The 11,274-nt window shown below is 37.2% G+C and overlaps 2 protein-coding genes across 3 annotated transcripts; one reads left to right on the forward strand and one right to left on the reverse strand.

Moving 5' to 3' along the window:
- Nucleotides 1-3,314, forward strand: LOC125200694 (cyclin-B2-3-like). Its single transcript, XM_048098430.1, has 12 exons — nucleotides 1-151; nucleotides 243-327; nucleotides 477-612; nucleotides 722-778; nucleotides 913-961; nucleotides 1,523-1,684; nucleotides 1,769-1,909; nucleotides 2,120-2,209; nucleotides 2,303-2,524; nucleotides 2,609-2,707; nucleotides 2,777-2,955; nucleotides 3,041-3,314. The coding sequence occupies exons 2-12, from the start codon at nucleotides 264-266 to the stop codon at nucleotides 3,183-3,185; spliced, it is 1,344 nt and encodes a 447-aa protein (XP_047954387.1). The 5' UTR covers nucleotides 1-151; nucleotides 243-263; the 3' UTR covers nucleotides 3,186-3,314.
- Nucleotides 3,307-8,920, reverse strand: LOC125200693 (1,4-alpha-glucan-branching enzyme-like). Of its 2 annotated transcripts, XM_048098429.1 has the most exons (14): nucleotides 8,785-8,919; nucleotides 7,976-8,092; nucleotides 7,547-7,754; nucleotides 7,301-7,370; nucleotides 6,788-7,057; nucleotides 5,651-6,557; nucleotides 5,343-5,459; nucleotides 5,195-5,257; nucleotides 4,780-4,887; nucleotides 4,397-4,498; nucleotides 4,229-4,296; nucleotides 4,032-4,113; nucleotides 3,734-3,850; nucleotides 3,307-3,665 (listed from the first exon to the last, which is right to left on the reverse strand). In XM_048098429.1, the coding sequence occupies exons 1-14, from the start codon at nucleotides 8,863-8,865 to the stop codon at nucleotides 3,492-3,494; spliced, it is 2,484 nt and encodes an 827-aa protein (XP_047954386.1). In that variant the 5' UTR covers nucleotides 8,866-8,919; the 3' UTR covers nucleotides 3,307-3,491. The 2 variants fall into 2 exon arrangements, 1 of the variants encoding a protein (XP_047954386.1); XR_007172746.1 differs by lacking the exon at nucleotides 3,307-3,665 and having other exon boundaries at nucleotides 3,774-3,850; nucleotides 3,944-4,113; nucleotides 8,785-8,920.
- Nucleotides 8,921-11,274: the final 2,354 nt, after the last annotated feature.

Here is an 11,274-nt window from a genome sequence, read left to right on the forward strand (position 1 = left end):
GTTCTCTCCGAATCCTCCCCAACTGGCATTTCTGGGATTAAATTGAACCAGAAACGCAGATTTCACACAGTACACACACTGGTGTGGATAAATTGGGAGTGATTTTGTCTCCATTGATTAACCAGAAACGCACGGAGTCCTTGATTTGGAGGTGGCCCTTTTTTTCTTGTTCATAAAAATTCAGTCTTGAATCTTGAATTTTATATGGGTTGATGATTAAAGCCTTTCTTTTTCATTCTCAGTAGCTGAATTTGAAAGAAAAGATGATGAAGATGGGATCGGATGAGAATTTTCCGGGCGTGATCAAGCCTTCTTCAAACGCTCAAGGTAGTTTGAAATTTGAAAAAAAAAAATAGCATAAAGTAAAATGTGGGATTCAATCTTTTCCAATTCTAGCCATGGGTTGCTTCAACTTGAATAAAGTTGGAATCTTTGACAAAAAATTGATGAAGTGAATGATTAATTTGTGTATATAGGGGGTTTGAAGGGTGGAGTTGGAAAATTTGCAGCTGGTGTGGGGAACAACAGAAGGGCTTTGAGTGTAATCAATAGGAACATCATTGGAGCTCCTCCTTACCCTTGTGCTGTTCACAAAAGAGGGGTTTTGGCAGAGTATGTTTTTCTTTGAATTTGATTGTTAAGAAGGTGTTTTATGTGTTTCCATTTATGATGTGTGTTTTGGTTATGTATTGAACGAATGCTGGGTGCTGATCTTGATCAGGAAAAACGAGGCCGGTGGTAAGAACTGTGTCGGTCCAGTGCATCGTGCTGGCACAAGGTTTGTTGGTGGAGATTTGCTGATTTCTTAGTCCTTGAATCTTTGTCTTGAGATCTTTTGATAGTTGTTAAACGATGTAGTTTTGGGGAGCCGGATAAGTGTATTTTGGAGCTCATAATCTGTTGTTGTTTTAGGAAGTTTGCTTCTGGATTGGCTGGAAAAGCACAGCATTCCTCATTTCAGGTATGTGTTTTTTATAAATTTAAGAAGAAAGTTGACATTTTTAATACACTAGAGTTGAATTGGAATTTTATTTAGATGGTTGAATGATGTTTTGTTTTTGGAAGAAACATTCATCAATCAAATGGTTTTTTTTTATAAAAGGCAAAGAAAAAAGTAGAGTGTTTAATTCATTAGTCTTGAATTGTGATTTTCTTAAGGTGGAATGAATAGTATGCTGTTTTAGGAAGCAGCATTCATCAATTGAGGGTAGATTTTTTGTATTTAGAGAAATATAAGAAGAAAGTAGAGTTTTTAATACATTAAGGTGGTGTTCGGTTGTCATGACTAATAATCATGAGACTATCCATCTAGGATTAAGTTGTGAGATTGTTTTAGTTGGAGGGAGGAGGCTATGACTAATTATCATGAGACTATCCATCTAGGATTAAGTTGAGGGGGTTAATCTTATGAACCAAACATAATACATATTTAATCATGAGATTTAGTCTTGCCAACCGAACACCCCTTAAGGTGATTGGATTGGGATTTTATTAATGTAGATTGAATCATGTGATGTTTTAGGAAGTGAAGCCATCATCAGTTCGTCGAACTACTTCAAGTACGAACCAGCCCCACGACTGCATTATTATCGATGCAGATGATGACTACAAGAATTTGGATGATCATGATGTGCCAATGTTTGTGCAGCACACAGAAGCTATGCTGGAAGAGATTGATCGAATGGTACTTCGTTTTACTTGCTGATGATATTTGTATTTAAGTATCACTTTGGTTGCAGTTCTTGAACTTGTGAATGAATTCATATAGGATGTTGAAGTTGAAATGGAAGATATCGATGGGGAGGACGAGGAGGAGCCAGTAATCGATATAGATAGCTGTGATAAAAGCAATCCACTTGCAGTTACTGAATACATTGATGATTTATACACTTACTATAAAAAGATGGAGGTGAAACATCTTATCTCTTAAGTTGCTCGATAGCTCTAATATTCGGGTTTTTTGTGTGTTCTTATTTGACATAATGAAATTTTATGCGAAGTACTGTTACAAGAAATTGCAAAAAAGTGAGCTGTTTTGCTCTTTTCTTGCCTCTCCTCGTGTAATGATGATCGATGCCTATCTCCATTTTGTGTTTTTAACTCTATAAGCTTCTTGCAGAGCTCATGCTGTGTCCCTTCAAACTATATGGCACGCCAGTCTGATATCAACGAACGAATGAGAGGCATCCTCATTGACTGGCTGATCGAGGTAAAAACATAGAACTATGTTAAATTTCAAAGACTAATGTAATTGCAATTTCAATTCCTCATTAAACATTGATATAATGTTTTGTCTGTATAGGTGCATTACAAGTTCGAACTGATGGACGAGACGCTGTATCTAACTGTCAATCTGATAGATAGATTCTTAGCCCTCCAACCAGTGGTGAGGAAGAAACTGCAGCTAGTTGGTGTCACTGCTATGCTCCTAGCTTGCAAATACGAGGAAGTCTCTGTCCCCGTTGTCGAGGATCTTATTGTGATATCCGATAAAGCCTACTGCAGAAAAGAAGTCCTAGACATGGTATGAATCTGCAAAACTAGGAACTTCTCTTTTTTCACTAGTTTTGAACTCATTTTTTTCTGATGCAATGATGAACATATGCAGGAGAAGTTGATTGTGAATACCTTGCAGTTCAATATGTCGTTGCCAACGCCCTACGTGTTCATGAAGCGTTTCTTGAAAGCCGCACAATCTGATAACAAGGTTGGTTTCTTGAAATCTTGGACTTTTGATTATTGATCAGAATGGATGATTCTTGACTTGTTGGCGTAGATGGAGCTTTTGTCCTTCTTCATAATCGAGCTCTGCCTCGTTGAGTACGAGATGCTGTGCTTCACTCCATCGATGCTAGCAGCTGCTGCCGTCTTCACTGCTCAATGCACTCTCAGTGGATGCAAGAAATGGAGCAAGACGAGCCAAGTGCATACGAGCTACACTCAAGAACAGCTCATGTAAGGCTCTACGTTAACTGATGGAAAACGGGATGATCAGTCTATATGCCATGATGAATTTACTCAGATTATTGCATTTTTGTAGGGAATGTGCGGCGCTGATGGTGAATTTCCACCAGAAGTCGGGAACCGGAAAGCTCAGTGGTGTGCATAAGAAGTATAGTACTTCCAAATATGGCTATGTTGCAAGAATCAAACCTGCTGATTTTCTCATTGATGATGAATACTGATTTGTATTGATGATCAATGCTGCGTAGATTGACACAATCCAACACTGTGTTATGTAATTTTCTGTCCAAGAAAATTCACTATTTTTACTATATTTGATGTGTATATATGTTGATGGGATACTTGCTTAATTTTGCTTTCTTGTTTTCTGGTTTCATTCCAACATTTAGTTGAAATATATCACAAGGTAGTTTCATACAGTTGTCACAAAAGGGGCTTTCATTCCAACATTTAGTAACTAAAAAACTAAAGTTTCATGTTTACTAAATCTGTTAAGCTGCCATCTCCTACCGCCCCCGTTTCTAGCACTATGCGTCATCTTCATCTTCCAAAGCGCGCGTTCCTGGTACTAATTCCTTAGCACCGTTGTTGCTATCTTCATCACCTCCCTGAGAGACTTCTTTGTTTGGCAGTTTTGCTAGAGATGCATCATATCCATCAATATTGCTTTCTTTTACTTCTTCTTCAACTCGATAGTAAACCTGCAACAGATGATATTAGAAACTGAATAACTTTTAAAGAACACACGAAATTCGCATTAGAAGCATACCACACATGTACGAGGCGGAGAGAGAACTTTGAAGGAATTGGGACGATTGTTAAAATTTGTTTCAGGAACACCGGGTACACCTTCGGGGCTTGTGAAATGGTCTGAATCATGAGCCACCTGAGAACAAATTCAGGCTTTATGAATATAGAATCAAATAATCTATATTTGCTTAAATTATGTCTCAACTATTTTGAAGCAGCATTTATCGACCATGACTTGGTGGTAACGTATTATCTTGTTCAAAAGGCGAGCTTGTCTAACCAAGGGGGACTGTGTTTCAAGTGCAAGGGGTTCTTACTCTTCCAGGTCCACCAAAGTCCCAAGCGTCACTGTCCAAAGCCACTCTATATTTTCCAGGCAGGTCGCAACCGACTTTATACCTGCACGTGAAATGTGTTTCGAGTAAACCATAGTTATTACAACCAAGCTATACTCCACTGAAAATCTGAACTGGCAAGAGATAAGCAATTTGATTGCATAATAAAAGGAACATACCCTTCGTATGTATTTTCCGGGTGAAAGTTGAACACAAATACCAGATCTCCACGTTCAAAAACAATGACCTGTATCAAACAATCAACCATCAAATTGGAGATATTTTTGGTACTAGAAGCTAAAAATATCCTACAAAAGCCAGATATTGTTGCTAGAATGTACTTTTACCTTGTCAGCATCATCCGTGCTGCTTACAAACTGTTTTGATGACGCAAGAAATTTAAATTTTTCATCAAGCAAATTCATGGCTCTGTCAAAAGCATTCAGAAACTGCATTTACGATCACAAGTGAAAAAACATTGGATTCAGATGCAGATATCCGGTGAAGTGTATCTAATATATTACAACACTCCCCTAGTGTGCAAGTTAATAATCTCAATCCATGTGATGTTTCCAGAAGAGACCAAATGTTGCAAGACAAATTAAAAATCTCATAAGTTAGAACTTAAAACATATGCAGAAAAGCAAAATTGCATGGTTCCAGCATGAGATTGTCTCGAACAGCAGAACTCAGGAAAGCATTAAATCATAAAATGAGAGAAACAATGGACCTTGAATCTCAAATGCTCGGTATCCACGAGCTCCCACTGACGTCTGCATTTGTCATAACTCCAGCCATTGCCTTCTCTGGGGAAGTCAATCCAATCTGGATGCCCAAACTACGATAGATATTGACCACAAATTCAGTAGTGTTACGGAAACGAAGTACCTCTTACCATCAAAGATAAAAGGTACAGTATATAGTTGTAGTTACTAGTTAATTAAACTGATTCATCCCAACAGACCATCAAGACAGCTCTATGAGCTACCTATTTCAAATCAATTTCTCTTCGTTAACCTAGCTAAATTATCTTATCCACAAATTTTACAATACTCATAAAAAGAAGCTCCAAACCGAGCAATATATATCTATGGTCAACATGCATCATTTGGAGGAAATTCTCGACTTTAGGCCTGGCCACTTACCTCATTTCCCATGAAATTAAGGTAACCCTCTCCTCCTAATGCCATTGTTAAGAAATGAATCATCTGTAAAAATGATCCACAATTTCATACACTGTAATTCACAGGGCAAACAAAAAAACAATCTAACTGTACAAGATTACTGTAGTACCTTGTGAAGGGCAATTCCACGCTCAATTACTGGAGACGCATCGTTCAAACAGGACATACCAGTATACATATCTTTATCCATCAAGAGAAATGCAGTTGTTTTGTCACCAACAATAGCCTACTCATTACACAAGCCAACGGCATTATAAATACATGAAACTGAAATGAAAATAGATGGAAAGAAACTCAAGAACATATTTAACAAGGGAAGTAAAGGTAACATAGAAAAGATTGATGTTTTTTGTGCATGTATATGCCAGAATTATAAGTGTGGGATATAAAGTTAAGTTTGAAAATGGTTATAATCACCTGATCATGGCTCTCAGCATAAGCTATACACTTTTCAGTGTATCGCCTATTTGTCAAACTCCATGATATTTCACTCATTGACCATTCTTCATCCTTCTTATTCTTTAAGTAGTCAATCCACTTGTCGGGAATGGCCATGGCTAAGCGATAGTCAAAACCAATTCCACCTTCAGAGACCGGCCGGCCAAGTCCAGGCATGCCAGAAACATCTTCAGCAACTACAGTTGCATCAGGCAAAATGCTGTGTATCAGATTATTAGCCAACATCATGTAAACCACAGCATCAACATCTGTTGCCTCACTGAAGTACTCATTGTAGTCTCCAGAGAATCCCATGTTTATTCCATGATGATGATATAACATTGAGGTTACCCCATCAAATCGAAATCCATCAAACTTAAACTCATCAAGCCACCACCTCAGATTGGAGAGGAGGAATCGAAGAACTTCCCAATTTGCATAATTGAATAGCCTGCTATCCCACAACTTGTGATATCCGCGAGCTCCGGTGTGAAAGTAAGAATCTTGAGAGCTTTGCCCAACATCAAAACCATTAAGGCCATCAGTGATATTGTTACTTGCATGGCTGTGAACCACATCCATCAATACCCGAAGACCTAAGCCATGTGCCTTATCAATTAAGTACTTGAGGTCTTCTGGGGTACCGGAATGGCTGCTCACAGCAAAAAAGTTGGTAACATGATACCCAAATGATGCGTAGTAGGAGTGCTCCATTACAGCCATCAACTGAACTGTGTTATAGTTGTTTGCTCTAATGCGAGGCAAAACATCATCAGCGAATTCCCGATATGTATTGACACGGGGTTCTGAACTACTCATTCCAACATGTGCTTCATATATTCTAGGTGCTTCTGGTTTAGGTGGACGAGGATATTTAAACTGGTACCTGCATGACTATTGAAATGAGAGATTTTTTAACCTGATGTCTACTCAAATTTACAAGACAGAAACAGCACTATGATTTCTCCCAAGATATATGTATCCAAGACATGAAAAAGTACTTTACTGGAATAATTTACATATACCATGTAAAAGAATGGACCTAGAGCAACTAAACACCCAAGAGTCTAGACTGAAATGTGTGATGTTAATCTGTATATTTTAGTCACAGTATACCTTTCTGAAGGTGGTGGGTCCCAGTACACGCCATCATAAGCGGCTGCAAATTTTGTAGGATCGCGAGTCGCATACTTTATCCAAGCAGGAATCCGGTCTACCCAAACTCCATTGCCATGCTTGAATCTGAACTTGACCCTTGAGTTGTGTGGTATGGCTGGGTCCCCTCCAATATCAGGAATTCGGACACTCCATACACCAAATTGATCTTTCTCCATTTTGTGAGCAGCACCATTCCAACCATTAAAATCACCAATGACTTCTGCTTCCCTGGTCATAAACAAGTAAACTGTGAGGCCCGCCACCAGATACGAGAAAAATATGCCAACAATCTAGAAAAGACATTTGCAGCATTAGTTGATATGCCCGCTTCACATGCAGAATGTTGGATACTGGAAGTAGTACATCTTTGAATTTTTACATCCCATGATTTGAACCATTCTTTTGATGGTGAAAAGCATCAATTTATCGTTTATTACCATAACTCTATATCTATGGGCTTAACAAACTCACTGTGCAGCGGGCGCCCATTCACGGTACACAATGCAACCTTCTTCATGATTAAATCCAAACCGTAAATAACCTGAAATATGAACATTCGCATTACAAAAAAGCCACTTTTTATTATTCACATATCTATACAAATGGAATACTTTGATCTCGTAAATTAGCAAAGGGCTGTAACAGTATGTCAGTTTCCATTGCACAAAAACGGTAGCACCATAACAGTAAAATAACAATTTCACTGGTAACTGTGACCTTGTGAAAATTCCTCAAGGCTTCCCTCATGTTTCTCAATGAGCCCTTTCCGATCCCTAAAAGTCCTTATTCTGTATTTGAAGTGATCTTTATAAGCTTCCAAGGATGGATCTAAACTAAAAATCGCTATGTTTTCAGCAGCTTCTTCCATCTCTACTACAGCCGAACCGTTATCAGTTATAACTTCAGAGGCAGAAGACATGTCGACCTAATGAGAAGGTGAGAAAGAAAACATTCTCAATATACTCATATAAACATAGAAATATAAACTGAAGGGTGCATTTGAAAACTGATCCACTGAAAACTGATCCAATGATCACCAAAAGTGTATGATCCACTGATTACTAGTAAATTCTTTTGGATCATTAATAATATCTTGCAACTGTTTACAGCAAGAAAAAATGTATATGTAAAAAATGGAAATCATACCTTTCCATGTGCTATAGTCCTGGACAAGGAAGTAGCTCTGCTATTTGCTAGTACTTTTCGAGAATCGACTATGAGTCCACAAGGTTGCTTAGAAACGCACCAACCACTAACCGAGGCCTGTCAAATGAATTCGAGAATACCTTTAAGGAACACAATTTAAAAATTTTACTCCTACTTTAACAAAAATCAAAACTTTAAGGTTTCTTAGAAACGCACCAACCACTAACCGAGGCCTGTCAAATGAATTCGAGAATACCTTTAAGGAACACAATTTAAAATTTTTACTCCTACTTTAACAAAAATCAGAACTTGGTTCATCATAGATCAAAATTTAGCACTGCCTTTTGTCTAGCTAATACAATATCCGCCAGCATTTCATGTTAGTTACAGAATTGTATCACCGTGACAATTTCCTCACAGCAGAAACGAAAAATCTATATGCGAAACCCAAAATAAAGATAATTAAATAAAAAAAATGCTAAAACATTCATCCTGCATATGAAGAGAAACTGATCACTCATCAGCTCCTTGAACTATCAACCTACATCAATACATCATCAATTTCAACGAGAATCCATTCATAGTAACACGAAACTTAGGGATTACTTCAACAATTCCCCCATCCGTAAACCATCACCAAATCAATAGCAACTTCCGCCGCTAAATTTCGTAAAAATCGACTGCGATTGCGATTGCGATCACAGGTAGCTCCGTTCCAGATTCAGCAATTAAGCAGAAAAATGGATTTTTTTTTGCAGCGCAATTTATCAATCACATGAAACTCGAGAAAATGCGAAGCGATAGATTACCAGTGAGGAGAACTGACGTGGAATCGGAGGTGAAGAAGTGAGAGCAGCAGGTGCCAACAACGGATTGCACGAACTGTACATTTCTTCGGTAGTTTACAGAGCTAACTGTAGAGAGGGATCGTCATCACTTTAGCTCTACCTGAGAAATTATAACGGCACTGGAAATTTCTTAATGCCAGAGCAAATTTATCGGATTTGACATATTTGCCCAGCGACGTTATACGCATTTACCTTCTAACCTACGTTAGAGAAAATACTCCTCTGAGGGCATAAGCGTCAAATGGACTAAATTCCCAATCTCTTGGAACGTTACTCTATGTATTTAAAAATATCTTCGAGTGTAGTGGGCCCAGAGGTGACGTGCCCCACTTTCCTAAATATAAAAAGAAAACGCCATATAATATTTGAGCTTTTTGTAGCTTTATTTCTTCTAAATATCGTTTTTATACTTTTGGTGTTTTGTGATTGATTTTAAGGCAACGCAAGGCATATTCTTTAGATAGATCATTAAGTTTGCATTCACTTATTACATTACAAATAGTACTACCCCCTCCGTTCCCATTAGGAGTAGCACTTTGACCGAGCACGAGTTTTAAGAAATATAAAGAAAAGTTGGTTGAAAAAGTTAGTGGAACGCGGGACCCACTTTTTTATATTGATTTTATAATAAAATGTGAGGGAAATGAGTTAGTGGAATGTGGGTCCTACTTACCATTTATGGTAAAAGTGAAGTGCTACTCTTAATTGGAGACGGACCAAAATGGAAATTAGTAACTCTTATTCGGGGATGGAGGGAGTATATCATATTGCATCTAAGTATTCCTATCAAACATCAGTAGTAACATTTTTCGAATATTTTAAGGTGATGTGATCTAGTTCAAATAAGAGTGTAAATAAATTAGATCAATCTCTCAACTTCAAGTCTTCAACCCAGATAAATATCAATCAAGGCCCATCTTAATTTACTTAACACACCAAAAGTTTTGTTTAAATGAGGCACAAGTTACAATCACAATCCAGCACAAAATAATAAGACAGGTCTATATATTTGGCCCAATAAGGCCTAAAATAAAATAAGCTAGTAGAAATATTTAAAAGATTAATGATGTGCATAAAGATATTTTTAAAATAAGCTAGTAGAAATAAGCTATATATTTGGAGAAGAACATACCCGATATTTTTAATTTTGATTTTATATGCATACATATAATATTTAATTAGTTTAGTGATATGCATAAAGATATGAAATCAAAATATTAAGAAAAATAAGAGTAGTTTACATAATAAGTTTGAAATTAAAATGTATCCATAGCCTTCAACTCTTGTTGCCGACGTTGCAGGTGAAATAGCAATTTCTTTCCAATGTTACACTGAATATTGCTTTACCACTCAAGATTTAGTACAATTTGCTTTTCAATTACATTTTGATGTCGTGTTTATTTTATTAATTAGTTTATGACTTCTTGTCCGATTAGATTTGGATTACCATTGAGATTAGGGTTGTTTTATTTGTTTCTGATTTTTAAAGGTTTATGTTTCAACCACTGATTCATGTTGTTTTTTTATACTTTTGATTAACATATTGATATTTTCATTTTGAGAGTAGATCGAGTGTGTGTGAACAAGTAAGCATTATATGATCTTTTTACTCATCAACCGATCATGATTCATACATTAGTTTATTTATCTTTCTTTTCTTACTATTAGCCTAAACCCTAATATGTAATTTGAAGGTACACATAATGGTGCATGAAGATAGACTTAGCAATTTGCCAAGTGATATTCTGATATCTATAATCTCTTGGCTGACCCTCCAGGAAGCTACCGCGACTTGCATACTTTCAACTCGTTGGCGACATCTCCATTGCTATGTCACTCATCTCAATTTCCCAAAATTTACAAATGGAGTTGACGATTTATCAAATCATATTAGTATGATCAACCATGTCTTAAGCGCATATAAAGGCAGTCAAGTAAAAGTGTTTCGGGTTGACATGTATGATTTTAGAGTTCACATGTTTGAGAAATTGTTTGAATTTGCCTTGACTAAGAAAGCTGAAACAATTCACTTACATGTGTTTGGTACGGGCCTTGAATTTATTAGAATTCCGAGTACCATTTTATCACATGGCCTTGGATGCCTTAAAGAACTCTCTCTATGTCGCATTCGAGTGACCGATCAAGACTTTGAGCTTATGGTCTCCAATTGCACTGTTCTTGAATGTTTGACAGTTAAATTAGCTTTCAAGTTGAAAAAGGTGTCAATTGTTGGCCTCTCTAAGCTGAGGCGTTTAAACTTATCTGACTTTACGGTGGTTGAATCTATTGTGATTCGCGACACGATTAGATTGGTTTATTTGTCGCTATGTAATTTGAACAGTGCATGTTTCGTCCAACTTAGTAACATCCCGAAGCTTACCAAACTCTGTCTTAAAGAGGGTTATCAAAACCTCATGCATGTTGAGCTCCTTGCTGCAATGCCATCTTGCA

This window comes from Salvia hispanica, chromosome 1, assembly GCF_023119035.1.
Source record: "Salvia hispanica cultivar TCC Black 2014 chromosome 1, UniMelb_Shisp_WGS_1.0, whole genome shotgun sequence".
Classification (NCBI taxonomy): domain Eukaryota; kingdom Viridiplantae; phylum Streptophyta; class Magnoliopsida; order Lamiales; family Lamiaceae; genus Salvia; species Salvia hispanica.